The 27,267-nt window shown below is 33.6% G+C and overlaps 1 protein-coding gene and 1 non-coding gene across 2 annotated transcripts; one reads left to right on the forward strand and one right to left on the reverse strand.

Annotated features, from left to right (window-relative positions):
* Positions 1–636: 636 nt before the first annotated feature.
* On the reverse strand, positions 637–3,787 carry LOC107625423 (threonine-tRNA ligase 2). Its single transcript, XM_016328051.3, has 5 exons — positions 3,625–3,787; positions 2,228–2,270; positions 2,038–2,129; positions 1,813–1,905; positions 637–957 (listed from the first exon to the last, which is right to left on the reverse strand). The coding sequence occupies exons 1-5, from the start codon at positions 3,697–3,699 to the stop codon at positions 910–912; spliced, it is 351 nt and encodes a 116-aa protein (XP_016183537.1). The 5' UTR covers positions 3,700–3,787; the 3' UTR covers positions 637–909.
* A 21,014-nt stretch (positions 3,788–24,801) lies between these two features.
* Positions 24,802–24,909, forward strand: LOC148574584 (small nucleolar RNA R71). Its single transcript, XR_015905708.1, has one exon. It is a non-coding gene; the product is annotated as a small nucleolar RNA R71 (small nucleolar RNA).
* Positions 24,910–27,267: the final 2,358 nt, after the last annotated feature.

Here is a 27,267-nt window from a genome sequence, read left to right on the forward strand (position 1 = left end):
AATATATTATAACATGACTTCCCCGGTCATCAAGGATAGTAGAGGTTGAGGTGCTCCATTTGCCCTCATGATGGTGGGAGCAAAGAATAGGTCAATAAGAAGCGGCTCCAATGTTATAACTATCTTTTAAGCGGCATTTGAATAATGTCTTTTCTGACAAAAATATAGTAGTAGATTACATAAATACAAAATTTTCCTATCTCAGGAACAGAAAATTCATGCATTTTTTTTTTTTTTTTGTAGTTTCTAAAACTTGAGCCAGAAAATATGTCTGTCTCTTATCTCTATATTTCTATATCAAAGCCAAAATCTAAACTCAAAAGAGTTGGGGGACATGAGCATGTGGCGAGGCAAATACACTTTAGGGAGGCACACTCACGAAAGAGGTGACCCCAATTAAAATTTAAAATGTCAAGGCATCCTACAGATGAGGAACTCAGCAGCTTAAATCATGAGGGTTGGATTAGGACACAAGTGAGGACGAAGAGATTGGAGGAAAGAGATCAAGAAATATGAGGTGCACTACACTTCTTCTTGGTGCATCACAAACAAAAGCCGTCAAACAAAATTCATCAATTTTGGCACTTGGTTGAGTAAAGAAACAAAATGATTAAAGGAAGACAAAGAAAAGATATAGAAATACGGTGAAAGAAATTGTAAGAAAAAGAAAAGAGATTGTTCAATCCTGACTAGATTTTCTATGTCCATCTTATATAGCTCTAATTCTAAGAAATTTTAGTTCATTAAGCTGTAACAGGAAGACAAAGATCTGAAAGCTATAGTTATAAAACCAGTAAGCCAAACAGATGTAGAATATGCAATACTTAATGATAATGATAAACTTCAATAAATTGTTTGGCTTTCCAATGATAAAATAAAATAAAATAAACTTATGTTGGCCAATAAATTTCAAGAACCCTGCAATTTTAAGCTTTCCAATTGTTCTCGTGCTGAAACCTGAGATCAGGAAATGACAATAGCCGGTTTAGCCATGTTCCGTGAGCCGCATTCAATACTAACAGTATAACTCAAATTTCATTCACATATAACAGAGCAAAAAACAAGTTCGAATGTTCAGCCCACGTTCATTAAATGATCTTAAATAATCATTGGAAGACCTCAAATGAAGTAAACAGAAACAGGGAAGGCCATCACAGTAACCATTAATGCAAGCAGAAGCATTACTTAGTAACCTTTTGGCTTAAATTTATATACCTATCTTATGCATACAAAACCATTCAACACCACATCCATTTTATTAGACCAACCACCTTGATATTAATCCACAGATACATTTTTCTAAAATGTCAATGCTATATCTTATAATATTTCAAATTTATATATTATAATGAAAAGGTATTGCCAAAAAACTACTGCTTATATGAACCATTCAACACCATTTAGCTATTTGTTTTATTTACTTTTTTTTTCATTACTATTTTTTTATTATAATATTTTTTCCCGTGGGTAAAGCTAGCTTTATTTCATACTAATTTTATGAAGACCCTTTCATTTGCCATGCTTTTGTTTTTTTTTTTTCATAAACAGATAGAATTCTTAATTTGCATGTAAAACATCTAAATAAAAGTAAAATATGTCGAACTACATATTCTCCAAAAATGAAATCAACAGAAAAAATTGACTCATAATTTGTAAATACATCAGTTCATCCAAATCAATGAATGCCCCACAAAATTGCAAAACAATATTTCGGAGACTCCGATTACAACAGTGCATACTTTCCATACAAGGTTCTAATGATAAATCCATAAAATAAAAGTTATAAAAGCAAAGAATATCAGTAAGACTTACTTGTTCTAACTTCTGATCATTATCCTTCAGTGCTCGTAGAAGATGAATTATGCGGTATTGAAGTTTTTCATTTTCTGCAGCAAGCTTCTGGGCCTGCAATTCAAATCATTGGTAAAATGAAAGGAAGCTTAACCCCTCACAAATATATATATATATATATATATATATATATATATATATATATATATATATATATATACATACATAAGCCAAAACGAGTATAACCTTCTCCTTTTCTGAAATTAGTTCTGCATTTGAAACTTCTAGCTTTGACTGAAGATCATTTATCGTTTTCAAGTGTTCCTCATTTCCAGCATCTGAGCAAGTTCCATATTATTCCTAATTTAGGCCCATAACCTCTGAAAGACTTGAATCTAGAAATATTATTCTTAGTGCCAAATACCTTAGTACCTACCTTTTCTAGCATTTAAGGAAGCTTCAAGTCTTTGTAAGCGAGCCTACAATTTGAATAAGTGGTATTAGAGTTGTAAAAATCCTTCAGTAATTTCTCATGTATAAAGTCCACTATGAATAAGTTTCATATTTTTGGATTGGCACAGATGAAAGACAAACACAAGGACATAACTCATAAGGAATTAAAGCTTTTTTATTTTTAAAACAATGATACTACTTCTCAATGTTGCTCGATGTTCATAGACAACTTTCTGCCAGTTCCAACGATGACATTTAATTTCAAAATATTCTTTTTCCCTTATAAGAGTGCCAAACCAAACCACAAAGTAAAGTGCCAAAGTTTCATGCAGTTGGCAGTACCATAATTCTATGTTAGAGAGTATAGCGAAAACTTAATCCCATTTCTGCACAAGACATAAGCAAATTGGCGGAAGCAAATGAAAGAGACTTTCTGGCAGCGATCCTTTTCATAATATTACATGGACCGGTTCAGAGCTGATACAAAGTAATACAGTCTACTTTACACTCAAACGAAGTTCAGTTGCACATAATCTGGCTTATCTCAATCAAAATTGTAACTGAACACCTGCGAGTAGAGTAGCCCAAGCATCGATTACACTATATGCTTTAATAGTATTCTTAAGATAATTCTACACCAAAAGCTAGATCAATAATGTAATGTTTGAACTGATTTGGGTTAGTGAAATGATCAATTCACTCGTCCGCTTAAGAAAGTTTGGAGGGTTCGAATGCTACCTTGTGTATGCAAGCAACCCAGTGGCCAGACAGACCCTTAAGTAGACCTAAGATCCGCGGCAAATTATTCCTTGCCCTTTGAGGATATCGTGATAAATGAAAAAAAAATATATATATATATATATATATATATAATGTTTGTTGCTTATAAAGGTTGTCTAGACCATATACTTAACTGAATTGCAACTCCAACAATTAATAACAAAAGAAGAAAGCCAAATGAGATGGAAGTAAGGAACAGCTGTAAACACGAAGAATGAACCAGTATCTGGATAAATAAATACATACAAGGTTAATTTGAATAAGAACTCAACGGACTAAAATTGCGAATGTAGTGTGGCAAAGTGTCAACTATCATTTAACAAACTCCATTAGAATACGTGTTAGTCAAAGAATCAACTTTATTACTTGGATGTCTCGATTGAACTACGCAAGTTCTAGCCTGCGATGAAGATAATTCTAACTTACTACATTCACGTTTTGCCTAATTAATTTTGAAAACTGAAAAGAGAACAAAGCACACATTGCTAAAACGCATGAATTTGAACGAATAGATCTATGTATTATAGCAAGTACCGAGAATCAAAGTAAGCTTTAATTAGAGTGAAAGAGCAAGGGGTTTTGGGTGAAAGTGATTCTAACCTCTGCTTCAGAAGCTCTCTGATGAAAAGGCTTTAGTATCTCGTCGAGGTTGCTTAGTTTAGCGGACTCCCCCATTCTTAAGTTTCCAGCGCAGCCTCCACCACCCAATTATATAGCACTGCCCGCCCAGAACTGAACGCCCCTCGCAAATTCTTAAATTGAAGTGACGATTGACGAATAGTAAAGGACTAGGCAGATGCTAACATGATAAAATAAACAACTTAATTAAATTTTTTTAAACAATTAATATTTATATTAAAATTAAAAATACTTATTTAAAAAAGTAATAAAAAAATCTTCTTATTATAAAAAATTAATTTTTTTTAACTTTTTTATAAACATTTAAATAATTTTTTAAAAAATTATAAAAATTACACAAAATATTAATACTATAATTTTTTATAAATTAAAAGTAAAAAAAAAAAAAATTATAGACCTATCCAAACTTATCTATAGTACTATATTAATGTTAGTACTACCTTGATCTTGAATGATTTTTGACCTTTTTTCTAATTAAAAATAAAAAATATTAGAGCGTCATTAAAATTTATTATTTTTTATCATCAATTATTAATATTTAAAAATATAAAATAAAGTATGTTGTTAGATTAATAGACTAAAAAATTAGACTAAACAAATTAAATTTATCATTAAATAATAACTAAAATAATAAATTCTAATAGCTCTATAATATTTTTCTTAAAAAATATAATAAACCATGATAACTATTCTCAAATTATTAAATTTATCTAAAAAAATTTTAAAATACAATAAAAATAATTTGTTGTTAAATATATATTTTTAAAAAGAATTTTAGCGATCTAATTTCGATGTAATTTTTTGTAGATATAATTAAATATTTTTATTTTAAATTTTAGGTTAAATAAATTTATTTTAAATAGACATATATCTTTACAGATATAAAATTATTTATTATTTACAAAAAAAATATATTTTATTATTTTTATCGTATTTTAAAATATTTTGCAAAAATTTTTTTCTTAACCATTTTTTATTTGCAACAAGGCGAAAGCCTAGAAAAACTAATTTACACAAACAAACACTGAGATAGAGAAAGACATCTCCCTAATGGTGAATTCAATAATGTAAAAAGAAAGATTCTTTTACATGTGTATGTTTGTGTTGTTAAAAAGGTAGTGTGACAAGTGTTTAGAAGGAGAGTAATTAAAGAGACAAGATTTGATATGTTGCAAGTAAAATGTAGTGTATTTTATCTTATGTAACATGTAAATAATGTATTGATTAAATAGGCTAATTATATTTATGTTAATTAATTATTAAAAATAATATTGGACCTTGTATAATTTTTTTATTTTTGAACTTTTTGAATGTACGCTCTCTCTCTCTCTCCAAAAATATTAACTTCTATTCTATTATATAAAAATATGTCTGCACTTAATGATGAAGCTGACGTGGTATGCTTTGGAGAGTGTTTCCGATTTAATTGATTTGATTTGATTTGATTATATATTTAAATATTAATATAATTCATATAATTTATTATAATTTATATTACTTAACTAATTATACTACACTAATTATAATTCGTTATATTAGTGAATTAGTCTTTTCATTTATAAAGTCTAAAATAAAATAAATAAATTGTTATTTATTCTAATTAAATTTGCTTATATACTACATATGAATTAACATTAATTTATAATACATTAATTTATAATCTAACTAATTGTGCCGTTTTGCCTTAAAAAAAAAATGAAAGCTCAACGGCCGGTTTGGATCGGACCGGTATTCAGCCGGTTTGCCTAATGCGACGTCGTTTCGAGGGGGGAAAGGAATAACGTGTTACTGCTTGCTGGTCTCCCTCTTCTCTTTTGTTACTTTCATTCATTCCTTCATTCAAAGAAAACAAAAAGGAAAAACCCTAGCTAGACTCCACCGCCGCCGAACGGAGTGATCGGTTGCCGCCGTCCGTGGCTGTTCGAGGAGTCTCTCTTTGTACTGTCGGTGTTTTCCAAGTCAAATCCCCTGTTCGATGTCTTCTTCCTCACTTGGCGCCCATCCTCCATCGGATTCTTCCTGCTTGCGGTCGTCTTGTCGCTGTCGTCTCAGTGTCATTGTCTCGAAGGTCAGTGGCTTTGGTGTGCACCTGTTCTTCGATTTTCATTTTATTCTCTGAATCTCTGTTCTGAAATCAACAAATTATTGAATGATTATAGGGTTTTATGTTTTGTTGAAATCGTTGAATGATTATTTGATTTTTGGGTTCTGGCTCCGTTGTACTACTGCTGCTTTGTGTTTTTGTAAAATTTGTAGATGATTATTTGATTATTCAGCTCAAGGTTGTGTGTTTTGTGTTTTGTGTTTTAGATTACAAAAAAAAAAAATCACTTGGAACACTTGCACACAAACATGCCCAGTCCTAACAGCAGCTTCCCAATAGATCCTTCGTTGGATCCTTTCCCTGTTCTCAGAACCTTGGTTGTAATCATGGTAAGTCTCTAAACTAATTCATTAATATATGTAATTTAAAATCCTAATCCCAAATTGCATGTGACCCATATATAATTAATTTTTTCATATAATTGATCTTAATTTTAATACGTTTTTTCACGTAATTTTTTTTATTTTGTCTAAATCTTATATTTTTTTTATTTGTCTTATGTTGCAATATTTTTTTTGGAGTCAATAAAAATCAATGCCTCAAATTTTAAATTATAGAAAATATGATACTATGCTCTCAACACAATCTTTGGTCATATTGAAGGTACTCTTAACAAACCTTTTGGAAATTATATCAGATTAAGAAACAAAAAATTGGTGCTATATATCAAATTTAATTCTCATACCCCCTTTATTCTGTACCTCTTGAAATGTCAATATCTATGATATAGAATGATTTGACAACATATAAAAATAAAATAATTTCATGCCTTTTCGAAACTTCTTGTGATTTACAGTACCTAATTAGTGTATGTAAATATGGTGATTTCCTCTTCAGCATATATTGCTTCTTATTTTGATTTTTCAGAATTAAACTCCAGTTTGCGATGTAAATGGAACACAATAAATGTTGGCCATTAATTTCTATCCTAATTTTGATAATTATTTTATTGATATGATTCAGATTCCTTAATCCTGAATAGTCCAAAAATTTTTCCTTTTTTTTAGTTGAATTTTGATAGAAACGTAAAGATTCTTGCAATCCTTACCAATACTGGAGTTGAACAGTGCTGTGACTCTTTATAAGTATAACATAGGTGATCACCACACTTACTCTTTATCTATACTGAAATTCATAATATTTGAGTAATTTTATAGTGGCAGGTAGCAATGTCAGCTAGGTGAGTTTATGTGCCATGTGGATTGTTTCACAATAATTTTTTTTTTATCTTTCACTAAATATGAGGTCCTTGATTTTTAGGTATGATCTCATCAAGTGTATCAATGCTGGTCCAGCGCATAAGGTGTGGAAGCTCAAAGTACGTGTCATTAGATTTTGGACCGTTTCTCAATTTGTAAAATATGGGATGAAGGCACCTATTGAGATGGTTGTCCTTGATGAAGAGGTAAAAATTTCTCTTTGCATTTGAGATTTATTTTGGTAATGACTGAACAATAAACCTCATTTATCTATGACTCTATAAAATTAATGCATTCAGGGGGATACAATTCAATGCACTGCAAAAGACATATTTGTTCCTATCTTCGAGGGCTTACTCGCTGAGGACTTATTTAGCTTATTACTATATATATTTTTTATTTAAATTTTAATAAAAAAACTTTATATAATTTTATGTATTATTCGTACAGAGTACGGGAACATACACTATTACACACAAAAATTTATTAATATTTATTTATTTTAATATATACCTTTTTTCTTTTTTGATGACTTAGATATATTCAGTTTCACAAATATAAAAATGTATTTACATATTTTAACCAACAAAAAAATATATAACTTTACGTATTTACATACGTTAATTTAATATTTTTATATATTTAATTTAAATATTATATCAATATATCTGTCAATATTACTCTAGATACATATAGATATTTATAAAAAATATTATTCAAACACCACATATTCTTGACATCTTATAAAAATAGTTTGTTATTAACTATTTATATATTTAAATTTTTTAATTAATAAAACAAAAAAAATTATATTTAATTGTTTAAAAAATATTGATGTCAAAATAGCATTTGTAATATTGCCATTTTTATGGTGCAAAAAGAGAGAATATATATTTTGGGAGAGTTAATTTTTTTTCAGAATGAAAATTGTAATAAGAAATTTTGCTTTTTGTTATAAAGAAAAATTAAAAATAAATTTAATTTTAATATAGTGTTAGTATAAAATAATTTTATATTTATATCTAATGACGTAACACTACATTAACAAAAATAATTACTTTTTATACACAGTGTTTATTGTCATCCAAAAGACTAAATATAATTACACGACTGTGTAAAATATATTTTACACTGTCAATACATCAAAATTAAACTCACTAAAAATATGTGCACCCAAAATTTGTATAACACCAGACATTTTTTTTTGTGACTCATAACACCAGACATATAAGAAAACATGGTAGACACAAAAACAAAAATATAAGAAAATATAGTTATTTTCGACATTATGTCGACGATATCTTGTTATTTTATTTGCATTAAAATATCTATTTACAGTTGTTTATAAAAATAATTAAAAAAAAATTTTAAATACTAAAAAAAATCTTTTAATAATTAATATTTCAAAAAAAATTATCTAAAAAAAATTAAATACTTCAAGTTATTATTGGAATATTTTAGATGCAATCTATTATTTATAATTAAATTATTAATTTTTTACAATGAATAAACTATGTTATTGAGTGAATATTTAATATTTATTATTTTATTAAACAAAAAAAGTATGTCATCTGAACAGATTTAACAAAATTATATGATTAGTTTTTCTTTGAGGGCATAAAAGTATGTTGAAGATAGATGATAATTTTTCTAATATAAAATATACATTCATTAATTTAATTTAAAATAAATATTGATAAATTTTTGTGTGTAAAAATTAATTTTTCAGATGATATTTATTATGTAAATAAAAATAATTAATTGAATTTTCTTTTTCAAGTAACATGAGTTGGAAGAAAAATAATTAATTGAATTTTTTTTCATTAATTTTTCATCTAAGTTAATAATTTTTCTTCCAACTCATGTTACTTGAAAAATAAAATTCAATTAATTATTTTTATTTACATAATAAATATCATCTGAAAAATTAATTTTTACACACAAAATTTATTAATATTTATTTTAAATTAAATTAATGAATGTATAATATATATTAGAAAAATTATCATCTTTCTTCAACACAGTTTTATGCCCTAAAAAAAACTAATTATATAATTTTGTTAAATCTGTTCAGACATACTTTTTTCCTTTAATAAAATAATAAATATTAAATATTCACTCAATAACATAGTTTATTCAATGTAAAAAATTAATAAGTTAATTATAAATAATAGGTTGCATCTAAAATATTCCAATAATAACTTGAAGAATTTAATTTTTTAGACAATTTTTTTGAAATATTAATTATTAAAAGATTTTTTTTTTTAGTATTTGAATTTTTTTTAATTATTTTTTATAAATAACTGTAAATAGATATTTTAATGCAAATAAAATAATAAAATATCGTCTACATAATAACGAAAAATAACTCTGTTTTCTTATATTTTTCTTGGTGTCTACCATGTTTTCCTATATGTTTGGTGTTATACAAATTTTGGGTGCACATATTTTTAGTGAGTTTAATTTTGATGTATTGACAGTGTAAAATGTGTTTTACATAGTCGTGTAATTATATTTGGTCTTTTGGATGACAATTCACACTGTTTATAAAAAGTAATTATTTTTGTTAATGTAGTGTTACGTCATTAGATGTAAATATAAAATTATTTTATACTAATAGTCTAACACTACATTAAAATTAAATTTATTTTTAATTTCCCTTTATAACAAAAAGCAAAAATTTTTATTATAATTTTCATTCTTAAAAAAAATCAACTCTCCCAAAATATATATTCTCTCTTTCTGCACCATAAAAATGGCAGTATTACAAATGCTATTTTGACATCAATATTTTTTAAATAATTAAATATAATTTTTTTTGTTTTATTAATTAAAAAAATTTAAATATATAAATAATTAATAACAAACTATTTTTATAAGATGTCAAGAATATGTGGTGTTTGAATAATATTTTTTTTATTAATATCTATATGTGCCCAGAGTAATATTGACAGATATATTGATATAATATTTAAATTAATTATATATAAATATTACTGTTAATTTAAATGTATGTAAATATGTAAAGTTATATATTTTTTTTTGTTGGTTAAAATATGTAAATACATTTTTATATTTGTGAAACTGAATATATCTAAGTCATAAAAAAAAAGGAATATATTAAAATAAATAAATATTAATAAATTTTTGTGTGTAAAGTTAATATATTTGGAGAGAGAGAGCGTACATTCAAAAAGTCCAAAAATAAAAAAATCATACAAGGTCTAATATTATCTTTAATAATTAATTAACATAAATATAATTAGCCTATTTAATCAATACATCATTTACATGTTATATAAGACAAAATACACTATATTTTACTTATAACATGTCAAATATTGTCTCTTTAGAAAAAAGATCCTCTAAAGTAACAATGTTAGTAAAGTGGTAAAGTGATGCTTTAATCACCTTTGAATTTGTAATAGTTATTATCTGTGAGCTCCATTAACTTAATCTAATGGTGATTAATGATGTACTTTTTTCTCTAAAATGAGAATACAACTTTAAAGGAGTATGATCCGTCTCTTTAATTACTCTCTTTCCAAACACTTATCATACTACTCTTTTAACAATACAAACATACACATGTAGAAGAATCTTTCTTTTTACTATCATAAAATTCACCCTCCCTAATATGTAATGTCAACAAAATTGAATGAAATGAATCATACTGGGAAGTAAATCCATCATAAACAACTAAATAAGGAATCTGCTATATTCAAGTTTGGATCTATAATTGGACAAGCTGCATGAGAGGGATGTAACTGAACAACACTAGCAAATATCTAAGACTATTACTAGAATCTGTTTCTATTTGAACGTTACTATATCCTCGTTGGAAAGTAATGAAAATTCCAAAAGGAAATACCCCAAAATTCTACAAAAGTAATTGAGTAATATCCAAATTTGTATTATTGACAGGATGTTCATGGATCAGATTCGATTCACATATCTGCGGTGTTTATCGATCCAATTCAAAAATTGTGGATATTGATCCAATCTGCACATAAATGAAATCGGATTGTAGATTTTAGGTATGTATTCGCATATCCGCGGATTCGAAAAATAAATAAGTAAATATTATTTTTATGTTTTATTTCAACTAATAATTGTCATATATGTTGTATTATTTTATATTTATTATTTAAAAAAGTATGTTTAATAATATTTTAAGAGTAAATATGTTTAAAAGAGTAGAAAAAAGAGATTTTATTGATATTTTTAATAAAAATAAAATTTTAAAAATTTTTATATTTTGCAGATATATCCGACATCCGATCCAATCGATCTGCAAATGTGCGGATCGGATCCAAGCTTAAAAACCGCAATTAGATCTGATCCGATAATTTTAGCGTGGATCGGATCGAGATTTTGGCTATATCCGATCCAATCCACGTTCACCCCTCACTACAAGAAAAATACTGAATATTGTTGGATTCGGTTTTTCGCCGGTAATTTCGATGGTAATAATTGGAGAAAAAAAAAGAGAAAAATTAGCGTGATCATTATCGTCGTAATTACAGGCAAAGCTCAATTAATGTAACGCTGCGTTTTGGTCACGCACAATACATTATCGTCGGATTTATCCGCCAGTAATCTTGCCTTAACTTGGAATCGTGCGCTTATAGTGAGAATTTATGTTGATCTAGAATTTCACAAAAATAGAGAATCTCGTTGCAAGCATAGTCTATACCAACAATTAACTCTCAATCAAAGTTTAAATCAAAGAATTATCATAATTCAAATCAAATAACCAAGAGTATTTAAACTCCCGGGTCGTTCTCCCTAAAAATTGCAATAAAGTGTTCAATTGTTGGCTATAAGGGATTGGGGGTTGTGATTGCAAGGAGAAAGAAATTAAAATGCAAGGAAGTAAATACACATGCAAGGGAATTAAAGCTCAAATCAAGTAAATCAAAAATGGAATTCAAGTGGCAAAAAGGAGGAACTCTTAGCAAGGATTGGGAATTAAGGATTCCTATCATAATCATAGACCACAAACATGATAATTACTAAGAATTAATCCCAATTAGTCTATCCTAACATCGAAAATAAGTCAAAAGGGGGCATAATTGATCTCAATCCACAAGTCCTAATAAACTCACTAATTAACTTAGTAAAAGACTAGCGTTAGTGGAAATCAAACCAACTAACAATCCTAATCACAATATTGAATGGATATCTATGACTCAAAGTTACCTAATTATCCAATTCCAAGCCAAGAGTGTGAACAACTATACAAAAATTAGAAGAGACATTTTATCAAACACCTAGCATGCATAAAAAGGAAAATATCATAAATTGCAATAAAAATAAATTCTATAACTACCAATTGCAATAAAATGATAATAACAACTCAAATAAGCATTAAAGAGGGACAAAATCTCAAAATTTCATTAAATGAAATTAAAATTGACAAGTGTTCATAAACTAAAAGTAGCATGAAAGTAAAATTAACAAAGGAAACTAAGAGATTAAAGGCAATAAAACATGAAAATGTAAATGAAACTACAATAAAACAAGAATTAAAGAGAGAATAAAGCTAAAAACTCTAATTCTAGAGAGAAGGGGGAGCTTCTCTCTCTAGAAAATTAACAAAAACATGTAAAAACCTAAACCTAAGTGCTCCCCCCTTCATTCCTCTTCAATTTGGCTTGAAATAGCTTCAGAAATGAGTTGGACTGGGTTTTGGAGGCCCAGAATTCGCCCCCCTGCGATTTGCAATTAATGACCTCACGTGCATGCACGCGTGCGTACGCACGACCTACTGTGTGTACGCATGGTTGTGCAAACTTTCTATTATGCGTACGCACGACATTTGGTGCGTACGCATCCTTGCCCGAAGTCACCGTTGTGCGTACGCACGCATCACTGTGCGTACGCATCTTTGCAGAAGCTTCCAAACTCCATTTTCTTCATGATTTTTCCTCTTTCGGATGCTCTTTCTTCACTTCTTCAACCTAAACTTTCCTTGAAAACCTGAAATCAATTGACAAATACATCAAGGCACCAAATGGGATCAAAGTGAATAAAATTTAGCAATAAAAAAGCCTAAAGAGCATGTTTTCACTTTCAAACACAAATTAGGAAGACATCATGAAACTATGCTATTTCAATGGGTAAATGCAAGAAAAGTCAATGAAATCCACTTAATTAAAGCAAATAAATACCATGAAATGTGGATTCATTACATCTCCATACTTAAACAATAGCATGTCCTCATGCTATATACCAAAGGAAGATAAGAAGGGGAATCAACAATTATTCAATGTAACTAACTATATGCAATCTACCTATATGTATGTAACTATACTATCTAACTATATATATGTTGATAAACCACTATTTTACGGTTTATCTTGTGCTCAATTGAGTGAATTTTATCAATCTTTCATACACTTATCCATACAAAATGCATGGTTTTATATTTTCCTTCCTAATCTTGTGCTATGATTGAAAACATGCTTCTTTGACCTTACATTTGCTAATATTAATCCTCTCTTATTACCATTAGATGCCTTGATATGTGTGTTAAGTGATTTCAGAGATTACAGGGCAGGAATGACTTGGAGGATGGAAAGGAAGCATGCAAAACTGGAAGGAATACAAGAAGCTAAAGGAATTGCTAAAGTTGTCCTGCCTGACCTCTTCGCATTAAAACGGTCATAACTTGAGCTACAGAGGTCCAAATGACGCGGTTCCAGTTGCGTTGGAAAGCTAACATCCGGGGCTTCGCAACGATATATAATATTTATAGCTGCCCTGAAGACAAGCGACGCGCACGCTTGGATCACGCGGACGCGTGACCTGGCAAAAACGCAATCCACGCTAACGCGTGGACGACGCTTCCGCGTGACTTTGCAGCGACCTGTACGTAGGGCAATTTTTGGGCTGTTTTTGACCCAGTTTTTGGCCGAAAACACAGATTAGAAACTATAAACTGGGGGAACCCATCCATTCATTCAACAATTCATACAACTCCATAATACATAATTTTATGTTTTAGATGTAGTTTTTAGAGAGAGAGGCTCTCTCCTCTCTCTTAGGATTTAGGATTAGGATTAGGATTTCGAATTTCTATTATGATTAGGCTACTTCTCTTCATTCCAAGTTCAATGTTCCTTTAATTTATTTTCTATTTTTTTTATTCTATTACTTTAATTGTTATTTATCTTTTCAATTTGACTTATGAACTCCATGTTAGAGTTGATTTCTTTATTTAATATGATTTGAGGTATTTCAAACTTATGATTGCTTTCTTTAATTTATGTTATTGATGCTTCTAATTAATCCAAATGATTTTCATTCAAGTAGATTTTCTTCCCTTTTGGCTTTGGTTGAGTAATTGGTGACACCTGAATTATCAAACTCAGCAGTTGATTAAGAGTTGGAAACTGCTGATTGACTTGGATCCCTCTAAAGCTAGTCTTTCCATAGGAGTTGACTAGGACTTGAGGAATCAAGTTGATTGGTCCACTTGACTTTCCTTTATTTAGTAAGGGTTAACTAAGTGGGAGCAAAATCCAATTCTCATCACACCTGATAAGGATAACTAGGACGGGATTTCCAGTTCTCATACCTTACCAATAGATTTTCTAATTATTAATTTATTTTTCTTGTCATTTAAATTACTTGTTCCTTATTTTAAAAATCCAAAACAAAATATACTTTTTCTATAACCAATAATAAATCATACTTCCCTGCAATTCCTTGAGAAGATGACCCGAGGTTTAAATACTTCGGTTATAAATTTTATTGGGTTTTGTTGCTTAAGTGACAAACAAGTTTTTGTATGAAAAGGATTATTGCTTGGTTTAGAAACTATACTTGCATCGAGAATTTATTGTGAATTCTAAACCATCAATCTTCTATTCATCAAAATGGCGCCGTTGTCAGGGAATTGCAAACGTATGCCTTATTATTGGTTACTATAAATATTTTATTTTGCTTGTTTATTTATTTTTATTTTTATTTTTGTTTTTAATTTTTATTAGTTACTATGAGTTCTCACCCCATCGCTTTGAGTTTGGTTCCAATGTTGTTGTAAGGAATGGAAGCTATAATGAGAACATGCATCAAGGTTGGAAGAATCAAAGATGGAAGGAGCCACGAGGATCTGATCAACCCTTTCGGCAACAACACCTTCCAAGGTACCATGGATAACGACCATCTTACAATGCATGCCAAGACAATAGTTATGGTGGACCCCTCCGTGACAAACCACCTCCACCAATTTACTATGGTCAAGAGCCATTCCGAGGTACGTACCAAGATGATAGATATGGTGGACCCCTTGTAGTTACCAGCAAGCTCCATCATATGCCAATGAACCACCTCTTCAACATAACTTTGAACCACCATACTCACAAGCCACCTACAACCATTCACCTCCATATGACCCTAACCTTTATCCACCCCAATTTCAACCCAATTACTCCCAAGAACCACCACCTCCATATGCACCATGTCCATATCCATCAACCCAAGAATCACAGGCTCGCCTTAAGGAAACAGTAGATCAATTTCATGCAACCCTTCATCAACTGGAGCAAGCAATAAATCGATTACCTTCTCGACGTTCAGGCACTCAAGGAACTCCCATGGCTTCATGTGGAGAATCTAATGAAGAACGTAGCATGAAGGAGACACTAGAAACTCCGGTGGACAGTAAGGAGCATGACTTTGTACTAGAACAAGTGGAGGAAGCCGGAATTATCAAAGAGGAAGAAGCGGTCGAAGACTTAGGAGATACGAAACGTCCATGGGAAAGCCCAGTCATAGAGCCCCTTTTAAGGAGTTTGAATTTGATGTTGAGGAGGGTGTACAACCTCCAAGGCATATCATGATTGAAGACTTTGAAGGGGATGATCAAGAGATGGATTCAGTCTTTGATAAATTCTTATCTACATTTGAATCCTCTCCTATTGGACTTGACATGGAGATTAAAGAAGAAGAAGCACAACCTCCCATGCCCTTGGTAAACAATGAAGAAGAGATCGAATTGGAAGAAAGCTACCAAGAGGAAGAGGTTGAAATTGAAGAAGCTTGCAAGGAGTTGGAAGTTGTCAAGGAAGAGCTCAAGGGAATGGAGCTGGAAATCACCTTGCCAAAGTTGTTAGAGACCTCTCCCCCAAAGCCATCACCATCCATTCCTTCATTCAAGTGGGTAAATCTTTCATCTCTAAACTTAATTAGCCCATTTGAATATGCTTTGCTTGAGACGGATGGACAACTTAGAGCTCTTTGTGGCTATATGAGCAAGCGGAAGATGGTTAGTAATAGGAATTGTCATGCAAGGTTCAATATGGTTGCATGCTCCAAATTGAAGTACAAAGGTTGGTATAATTCTCAATTGAATGGGTCTATGAAGTTGTTTGGGTATTACAGTGAGAATCCAGATTGCCTGCCACCCGGTTGGAATACTAATGATCAACAAGAAAACGGGTGTAAAAGCAAAGTCTGGGACCCCGGAATTCATTCCAGCAATCAACACTCTTGGGGCCTAGTCATCTGCTTTAATTTGCTTGAAGGCTTTATGTGCCTAGTTTGGGATCCCGGAGGATATTGAAATTGCAAACATTGGTGGAGATTCCTGGATGAGTTCAAGCACAAGCCACCATAACAGGAAGCTCATCAAATGTCCAACTTAAGGACTTTAACTAAAAGTGCTAGGTGGGAGACAACCCACCATGGTATGATCGTTCTTTTTCAGTCTTAGTTTTATTTTAATTTATTTATTGCTTATTTTTATTTTATTTTATTTTTATTAGTGTTCATTCATAATTCCTACATATTCATCTGCATTCTACATTTTGCATTCTGCATTAAAAAAATTGCACGTGATGCGTAAGCGTCGCTGACGCGTCCGCATCATAGGTGCATTGGGAAGAAAATAAAATTGAACAGAAAGTCATGCGAGAGTGTGGCTGGAGGCGTGCCTTAGGCACAAATATGCCCACGCGATCGCGTTGTTTGCGAAATAGCCTCGCCACGCGTCCGCGTCACCCACGCGAATGCGTGACCCTGCAAAATCGACGTAAATGGGTATATGGCAGAGAGTTTTGATGGAGCTGGGCTGGAATGATGCTGGAAGCACAAGCCCTATCACGTGAGCGCGTGCCCCACGCGTCCGCGTCGTTTTTCAAAATATGGCCATTCACGCGATCGCGTCACCCACGCGAACACGTCACCCAAATTTTTGGCAGAATGCGTTTAAAACAGAGAGTTGCGCGTACGCGAGGCTGCACTCGCGCTAATAGCACAAATCATGCCACGCGATCGCGTGACCCACGCATCCGCGTCACCTGAAAATTATCACACACCACGCGATCGCGTGACCCACGCATCCGCGTCGTATGCGACGCACAGTTTAACTAGATCTGCGCCAGAATTCTTATCTTTTCTTCCCTAATCCTAATTATCTTTCTATTATCATTCTTCCTTCTTTTCTCCTTTCTCCTTCTTTCTTTCTTCTTTCTTACTTTCTTTTTCTTCATCTTTTTAACTTCTCATCCTTCTTCACTTTCATTATATTTTACTTAATTTATTTGCATACTCTCATTCATTGTATTTTAATTTTGTGCATATTTTTATTTTCTTTTCTAAATTCATTATTCTTCCATTGGTGTTAAATTTTCTTATTCAACTGTTACATCTTTTCTTGAATTATTCTGGTGCTTCATGACTTGTTTTATTCTGATTGGGTATTATTATTCATAAGTCAATGCTATTCTTTTATGATACTTGCATTCTATTTGCATTGATATGCACTTATATTGTCTTTCATTACCCACACCCCTCTCCTTTGTTGCAAATTTTGCACCACTGGTATGCCATGTGCTTCTATTATTTTCTCACTTGTATGTTGTAGCTACCATGTAATTGAGACCTCATTATTTGGCATTAACCCACTCAGACTTTATTTATTTTCTTATCTTTATTTCTGGGTTACTTTTTCTTCTTTTCCTCTTCTTTCAGGCTGGCCACCGAGGAAGGGAAACAGAAAACGTTTACATGGGGCAACAGACAAGTCAATCTGCACAATCCTTGGAGAAAAGTGTCAGTTGGAGCCACCCATCCACTTGCACATCTCAGCATGCACTGAGGACGGTGCAATCTTTAAGTGTGGGGAGGTCGATACCGATCTCCATGGGTTAGTTATTTTCTTCTCAACACCAATATATTACTTTATTTGTTTGTTCATTGTTGCATTTGCATGTTTGATTGCATATTGCTGCACGAAATTGTGATGTCCAGGCTCGAACAATCCCTGGTAATGGCTCCAAAGCTTGGTGCTTTGATCTTAATTCATAATTGTCACAACTTCGATACAACTAACCAGCAAGTGCACTGGGTCGTCCAAGTAATACCTTACGTGAGTAAGGGTCGAATCCCACGGAGATTGTTGGTATGAAGCAAGCTATGGTCACCTTGTAAATCTCAGTCAGGCAGATATAAAGTGATAATGGTGTTTTCGAATATTATATAATAAAATAGGGATAGAGATACTTATGTAAATCATTGGTAGGAATTTCAGATAAGCGAATGGAGATGCTTTTCGTTCCTCTGAACCTCTGCTTTCCTGCTATCTTCATCCAATCAGTCTTACTCCTTTCCATGGCTGGCTTTATGCAAGGGCATCACCGTTGTCAGTGGCTACATCCCCTCCTCTCAGTGAATAATATGCTCACGCACCCTGTCACGGCACGGCTATTCATCTGTCGGTTCTCGATCATGCTGGAATAGGATTCACCCTCCTTTTGCGTCTGTCACTAACGCCCAACAATCGCGAGTTTGAAGCTCGTCACAGTCATTCAATCATTGAATCCTACTCAGAATACCACGGACAAGGTTTAGACCTTCCGGATTCTCTTGAATGCCGCCATCATTCTAGCTTACGCCACGAAGATTCTGGTTAGGAGATCTAAGAGATACTCATTCTAGTTTAATTCATGTAGAACAGAAGTGTTTGTCAGGCACGTGTTCATAAGGGAGAAGGATGATGAGCGTCACACATAATCATCATCTTCATCACGTTCTTGGGTGCGAATGGATATCTTAGAAGCGAAATAAGAAGAATTGAATAGAAAACAGTAGTACTTTGTATTAATCTTTGAGGAACAGCAGAGCTCCACACCTTAATCTATGGAGTGTAGAAACTCTACCGTTGAAAATACATAAGTGAAGGTCCAGGCATGGCCAAGATGGCCAGCCCCCTTGATCTAAGAACAATGCGTTCAAAGATGATTCTAAGATCCTAAGATGATCAAAAGATGGTCAAAAAGACGCCTAATACAATAGTAAAAGGTCCTATTTATAATAAACTAGTCACTAGGGTTTACATGAGTAAGTAATTGATGCATAAATCCACTTCCTGGGCCCACTTGGTGTGTGTTTGGACTGAGCCTGAGTGTTGCACGTGCAGAGGCCATTTGTGGAGTTGAACGCCAGTTTCTGTGCCAGTTTGGGCGTTCAACTCTGGTTTTGGATCCTTTTCTGGCGCTGGACGCCAGATTTGGGCAGAAGGCTGGCGTTGAACGCCAGTTTAAGTCGTCAATTCTTGGCCAAAGTATGGACTATTATATATTGCTGGAAAGCCCTGGATGTCTACTTTCCAACGCAATTGGAAGCGCGCCATTTCGAGTTCTGTAGCTCCAGAAAATCCACTTTGAGTGCAGGGAGGTCAGAATCCAACAGCATCAGCAGTCCTTCTTCAACCTCTGAATCTGATTTCTGCTCAAGTCCCTCAATTTCAGCCAGAAAATACCTGAAATCACAGAAAAACACACAAACTCATAGTAAATTCCAGAAATGTGAATTTAACATAAAAACTAATGAAAACATCCCTAAAAGTAACTAGATCCTACTAAAAACATACTAAAAATAATGCCAAAAAGCGTATAAATTATCCGCTCATCACAACACCAAACTTAAATTGTTGCTTGTCCCCAAGCAACTGAAAATCAAATAGGATAAAAAGAAGAGAATATACTATAAATTCCAAACTATCAATGAAACATAGCTTCAATCAAATGAGCGGGACTTATAGCTTTTTGCCTCTTGAATAGTTTTGGCATCTCACTTTATCCATTGAGGTTTAGAATGATTGGCATCTATAGGAACTTCAGATTCCGAATAGTGTTATTGACTCTCCTAGTTCAGTATGATGATTCTTGAACACAGCTTCTTTATGAGTCTTGGCCGTGGCCCTAAGCACTTTGTTTTCCAGTATTACCACCGGATACATAAATGCCACAGACACATAATTGGGTGAACCTTTTCAGATTGTGACTTAGCTTTGCTAAAGTCCCCAATTAGAGGTGTCCAGGGTTCTTAAGCACACTCTTTGTTTTTGCTTTGGACCTTGACTTTAACCGCTCAGTCTCAAGTTTTCACTTGACACCTACACGCCACAAGCACATGGTTAGGGACAGCTTGGTTTAGCCGCTTAGACCAGGATTTTATTCCTTTAGGCCCTCCTATCCACTGATGCTCAAAGCCTTGGGATCCTTTTTATTTGCCCTTGCCTTTTGGTTTTAAGGGTTATTGGCTTTTTCTGCTTGCTTTTTCTTTTTCTTTCTATTTTTTTTTCTATTTTTTTCGCCCTTTTTTTTTTTTTTGCAAGCTTTGTTCTTTGCTGCTTTTTCTTGCTTCAAGAATCATTTTTATGATTTTTCAGATTATCAAATAACATGTCTTCTAGTCATCATTCTTTCAAGAGCCAACATTCTTAAACAGCAACTTCAAAAGACATACGCACTGTTCAAGCATACATTCAGAAAACAAGAAGCATTGTCACCACATCAATATAATTAAACTAAGTTCAAGGATAAATTCGAAACTCATGTACTTCTTGTTCTTTTGAATTAAAACATTTTTCATTTAAGAGAGGTGATGGATTCATAGGACATTTATAACTTTAAGACAAAGTTACTAACTACTAATGATCATGTAATGAAGACACAAACATGGATAAGCACACAACATAGAAAACGAAAAACAGAAGAAATAAGAACAAGGAATGAATCCACCTTAGTGATGGTGGCGTTTTCTTCTTGAGGAACCAATGATGTCCTTGAGCTCTTCTATGTCTCTTCCTTGTCTTTGTTGCTCCTCCCTCATTGCTTTTTGATCTTCTCTTATTTCATGGAGAATGATGGAGTGCTCTTGATGTTCCACCCTTAGTTGTCCCATATTGGAACTCAATTCTTCTAGGGAGGTGTTGATTTGCTCCCAATAGTTTTGTGGAGGAAAGTGCATTTGAGGCATCTCAGGGATCTCATGGAAATGAGATTCTTGCGCCTCTTGAGCTCCATGACTGGGCTCTCTTGCTTGCTCCATCTTCTTCTTAGTGATGGGCTTGTCCTCTTTAATGAGGATATCTCCCTCTATGTCAATCCCAGCTGAATTGCATAGGTGGCAAATGAGGTGAGGAAAGGCTAACCTTGCCATAGTGGAAGACTTGTCAGCCACCTTGTAGAGTTCTTGAGGTATAATCTCATGAACTTCCACCTCTTCTCCAATCATGATGCTATGGATCATGATGGCCCGGTCTATAGTAACTTCAGACCGGTTGCTAGTGGGAATGATTGAGCATTGAATAAACTCCAACCATCCTCTAGCTATAGGCTTGAGGTCCAATCTTCTTAGTTGAACCGGCTTGCCTTTGGAGTCAATCTTCCATTGAGCTCCTTCTACACATATGTCCATAAGGACTTGGTCCAACCTTTGATCAAAGTTGACTCTCCTTGTGTAGGGGCGTGCGTTCTCTTCCATGTATGGCAAGTTGAACGCCAACCTCACATTCTCCGGACTAAAATCTAAGTATTTCTCCCGAACCATTGTAACATAGTTCTTTGGATCCAGGTTCTTACTTTGATCATGGTTCTTGGTGATCCATGCATTGGCATAGAACTCTTGAACCATTAAGATGCCGACTTGTTGGATGGGATTTGTTAGAACTTCCCAACCTCTTCTTTGAATTTCATGTCGGATCTCCGGATACTCATTTCTTTTGAGTTTAAAAGGGACCTCAGGGATCACCTTCTTTTTGGCCACAACATCATAGAAGTGGTCTTGATGGGCTTTGGAGATGAACCTTTCCATCTCCTATGACTCGGATGTGGAAGCTTTTATCTTCCCTTTCCCTCTTCTAGAGGATTCTCCGGTCTTAGGTGCCATCAATGGTAATGGAAAAACAAAAAAGCTATGCTTTTACCACACCAAACTTAGAATATTGCTCGCCCTCGAGCAATAAACAAAAGAATAGAAGAAGAAGAAGAAGAAATATGGAGAGGGAGGGGGAGATGTGGTTTCGGCCAAGGAGAGTGTAGAGGGGTGTGTTGTGTGAATTTGATGAAGAATGGAGGGCTTTATATAGGGAAGGGAGGGGGGGGGGGTATTGGTTCGGCCATATGGGTGGGTTTGGGTGGGAAATTGGTTTTGAATTTTGAAGGTAGGTGGAGTTTATGAGGTAGGTTTATTGGGAAGAGTGGGTGGATGTGAGTGGTGAAGAGGTGATGGGGAAGAGAGTTTGAGGTGATTGGTGAAGGGTTTTTGGGTAAGAGTGTTTATGGGGTTGTGTGAAAGAGAGTGGTGAGAAGAAGTGATTGGAGGTAGGTGGGGATCCTGTGGGGTCCACAGATCCTGAGTGGATCCTGTGGGGTCCACAGATCCTGAGTGGATCCTGTGGGGTCCACAGATCCTGAGGTGTTCAAGGATTTACATCCCTGCACCCATTAGGCATGTAAAAATGCCTTTGTATCCAACTCTGGGCGTTCAACGCCAGGTTGGTGGCCATTTTGGGCGTTCAACGCCCATCTGTGTGCCATTTCTGGTGTTGAACACCAGAACCATGCTTGTTCTGGGCGTTCAGCGCCAGGATGCTCCCATTATGGGCGTTCAGCGCCAGAACTATGCTCTGTTCTGGCGTTTGAACGCCAGACAGATGCTCCTCCAGGGTGTGATTTTTCTTCTGCTGTTTTTGATTCCGTTTTTGAATTTTTTGTTTATTTTGTGACTCCACATGATCATGAACCTAAGAAAACATGAAAAACAATAAAAATAAGAATTAGATAAACATTGGGTTGCCTCCCAACAAGCGCTTCTTTAATGTCAATAGCTTGACAGTGGGCTCTCATGGAGCCTCACAGATGTGCAGAGCTTTGTTGAGACTCTCCAACACCAAACTTAGAGTTTGGATATGGGAGTTCAACACCAAACTTAGAGTTTGGTTGTGGCCTCCCAACACCAAACTTAGAGTTTGACTGTGGGGGCTCTGGTTGACTCTGCTTTGAGAGAAGCTTTTCATGCTTCCTCTCCATGGTTGCAGAGGGAGATCCTTGAGTTTTAAACACAAGGGAGTCCTCATTCCATTGAAGGACTATTTTCACCTCTGTCAACATCAATCACAGCTCTTGCTGTGGCCAGGAAAGGTCTTCCTAGGATGATGGATTCATCCTCTTCCTTTCCAGTATCCAGGACTATGAAATCAGCAGGGATGTAAAGGCCTTCAACCTTTACTAACACGTCCTCTACTTGTCCATATGCCTGTTTTCTTGAGCTGTCTGCCATCTCTAGTGAGATTTTAGCAGCCTGCACCCCATAGATTCCCAGTTTCTCTATTACAGAGAGGGGCATGAGGTTTATTCCTGAACCAAGGTCACACAGAGCCTTAAAGATCATGGTGCCTATGGTACAGGGTATTATGAACTTTCCAGGATCCTGTCTCTTCTGAGGCAATGTCAGTTGATCCAGATCACTTAGTTCATTGATGAACAAGGGAGGTTCAACTTCCCAAGCATCAATGCCAAACAATTTAGCATTCAGCTTCATGATTGCACCAAGAAACTTGGCAGTTTGCTCTTCAGTAACATCCTCATTCTCTTCAGAAGAGGAATACTCATAAGAGCTCATGAAGGGCATAAGGAGGTTCAATGGAATCTCTATGGTCTCTAGATGGGCCTCAGAGTCCTTTGGTTCCTCAGAGGGAAGCTCCTTATTGGTCACTGGACGTCCCAGGAGGTCTTCCTCCTTGGGATTCACGTCCTCTCCTCTCCTCACAGGTTCGGCCATGGCACTTATGTCAATGGCCTTGCACTCTCCTTTTGGGTTCTCTTCTGTATTACTTGGGAGAGTACTAGGAGGGATTTCAGTGATCCTTTTACTCAGCTGGCCCACTTGTGCTTCCAAATTTCTAATGGAAGACCTTGTTTTATTCATGAAACTTACAGTGGCCTTAGATAGATCAGAGACTAGATTTGCTAAATTAGAAGCATTTTGTTCAGAGTTCTCTGTCTGTTGCTGAGTGGATGATGGAAACGGTTTATTATTGTTAAACCTGTTTCTTCCACCGTTATTAAAGCCTTGTTGGGGCTTTTGATCCTTCCATGAGAAATTTGGATGATTTCTCCATGTTGAGTTATAGGTGTTTCCATAAGGTTCACCTAAGTAATTTACCTCTGCTATTGCAGGGTTCTCAGGATCATAAGCTTCTTCTTCAGAAGATGCCTCTTGAGTACTGTTGGATGCAGCTTGCATTCCATGCAGACTCTGAGAGATCATATTGACTTGCTGAGTCAATATTTTATTCTGAGCCAATATAGCATTCAGAGTATCAACTTCAAGAACTCCCTTCTTCATAGGCGTCCCATTACTCACAGGATTCCTTTCAGAAGTGTACATGAACTGGTTATTAGCAACCATGTCAATGAGTTCTTGAGCTTCTGCAGGCGTTTTCTTTAGGTGAATGGATCCACCTGTAGAAGTTTCCAGTGACATCTTTGATAGCTCAGATAAACCATCATAGAATATATCCAGGATGGTCCATTCTGAAAGCATGTCAGAAGGACACTTTTTGGTCAACTGTTTGTATCTTTCCCAAGCTTCATAGAGGGATTCACCTTCTTTCTGTCTGAAGGTTTGAACATCAGCTCTAAGCTTGCTCAGCTTTTGAGGAGGAAAGTACTTGGCTAAGAAAGCCGTGACCAGCTTATCCCAAGAGTTCAGGCTGTCTTTGGGTTGAGAATCCAACCATAATCTAGCTCTGTCTCTTACAGCAAAAGGGAAAAGCATGAGCCTGTAGACTTCAGGATCTACTCCATTAGTCTTAACAGTATCACATATCTGCAAGAATTCAGTTAAGAACTGAAAAGGATCTTCAGATGGAAGTCCATGAAACTTGCAGTTCTGCTGCATCAGAGAAACTAATTGAGGTTTCAGCTCAAAATTGTTTGCTCCAATGGCAGGAATGGAGATGCTTCTTCCATGTAAATTGGAATTAGGTGCAGTAAAGTCACCAAGCATCTTCCTTACATTATTATTATTTTCGGCTGCCATCTCTTCTGCCTGTTCGAAAATTTCTGAAAGGTTATCTCTGGATTGTTGTATTTTAGCTTCTCTTAATTTTCTCTTCAGAGTCCTTTCAGGTTCTGGATCTGCTTCCACAAGAATGTTCTTATCCTTGCTCCTGCTCATATGACAAAGAAGAAGGCACAGAAAAATAATAATAATAGAGATTCTCTTTACCACAGTATAGAGGTTCCCTTATGTGAGTAGAAGAAAAGAGGAAGAAATTCGAACACAGATAGAAGAGGAGGTTCGAATTTGGTGATGATGTGAGGAAGAGATGTTAGTTAATGAATGAATAAATAGAATAGGATGAGAGAGAAGGAGGGAATTTTCGAAAATTATTTTTGAAAAGGAGTTAGTGATTTTTGAAAATGGTTTTTGAAAAATTGTTAGTAATTTTCGACAATTAAGTTTTAAAAATTAAAATAATTAATAAATAAAAAAGAAATTTTGAAAAAGGGGAGAGATATTTTCGAAAATGAGAGAGAGAGAGTTAGTTAGGTGGTTTTGAAAAAGTTAAGAAACAAACAAAAAGTTAGTTAGTTAGTTGAAACAAATTTTGAAAAGATAGGAAGTTAGGAAGTTAGAAAAGATATTTTGAAAAGATATTTTTGAAAAAGATAAGATGAGAAGATATTTTTAAAAAGATATGATAGAAATTAGTTTTTGAAAAAGATTTGATTTTTAAAATCACAATTAATGACTTGATTCACAAGAAATCACAAGATATGATTCTAGAACTTAAAGTTTGAATCTTTCTTAACAAGCAAGTAACAAACTTCAAATTTTTGAATCAAAACATTAATTGTTAGTGTTATTTTCGAAAATTTGATATAAAAATAAGAAAAATATTTTTGAAAAATATTTTTTGGAATTTTCGAAAATAACTAAGAATTTTGAAAAAGATTTGAATTTTGAAAAAGATTCTGAAAAAGATAAGATTTTCAAACTGAAAATTTGATTTGACTCATGAGAAACAACTTGATTTTAAAAATTTTTGAAGAAGTCAACTCAAATTTTCGAATTTGATGAGAGAAAAAAAAGGGAAAGATATTTTTTTTGATTTTTTGAATTTTTATGAAAAACATGAAAATTATGCAATGCATGAAATTTTTAGATCAAAACAATGAATGCATGCAAGAATGCTATGAATATCAAGATGAACACCAAGAACACTATGAATGCCAAGATGAACATCATAGACACAATTTTGAAAAATTTTTAATGCAAATAAAACATGCAAGACACCAAACTTAGAATTCTTTAATGCTTACGCACTAAGAATTCAAGAATGCACATGAAAAACATGAAAAGACACAAAACAAAAAATCATCAAGATCATACAAGAAGACTTACCAAGAACAACTTGAAGATCATGAAGAACACTATGAATGCATGATATTTTCGAAAAATGCAAGATGCATATGCGAGTGACACCAAACTTATAATGTGACTCAAGACTCAAACAAGAAACAGAAAATATTTTTGATTTTTATGATTTTCTAATTTTTTTGGATTTTTATTTTATATTTTTCGAAAATTATATGAAAAAGAAAAATAAGGATTCCAAAATTTTTAATATGAATTCCAGGAATCTTGCATTCTTAGTCTAAAGCTTCAGTCCAGGAATTAGACATGGCTCACTAGCCAGCCAAGCTTTCAAAGAAAGCTCCAGTCCAAAACACTAGACATGGCCAATGGCCAGCCAAGCTTCAGCAGGTGATCATGGATCAGCAGCAGGTGGATGAGCAACAACTAAATTGCTCTTGATAACAAATTGCAAGCCTCAGTCCAAATAAATTTAGACATGGCTTTACAGCCAGCCAGGCTTTACATGCTTCATGAAACACTAGAATTCATTCTTAAAAATTCTGAAGAAAATTTTTGAAAACATTTTTTTTTTCGAAAACAAAAGAAGAGTTTTTGAAAAATTTTTGAAAACTTTTTGAA

This window comes from Arachis ipaensis, chromosome B2 (assembly GCF_059453495.1).
Source record: "Arachis ipaensis isolate K30076 ecotype BB chromosome B2, ASM5945349v1, whole genome shotgun sequence".
NCBI classification, from domain to species: domain Eukaryota; kingdom Viridiplantae; phylum Streptophyta; class Magnoliopsida; order Fabales; family Fabaceae; genus Arachis; species Arachis ipaensis.

Bases quoted from the DNA above. Each gene is read 5' to 3' on its own strand.
- LOC107625423 (XM_016328051.3), bottom strand. From the start codon at position 3,699: ATGGGGGAGTCCGCTAAACTAAGCAACCTCGACGAGATACTAAAGCCT. The intron at 2,130-2,227 runs GTAGGTACTAAG...GAACTTGCTCAG, and splicing joins TTCCTTAAATGCTAGAAAAG to ATGCTGGAAATGAGGAACAC. The intron at 1,906-2,037 runs GTTATACTCGTT...TTTGAATTGCAG, and splicing joins TAATTTCAGAAAAGGAGAAG to GCCCAGAAGCTTGCTGCAGA.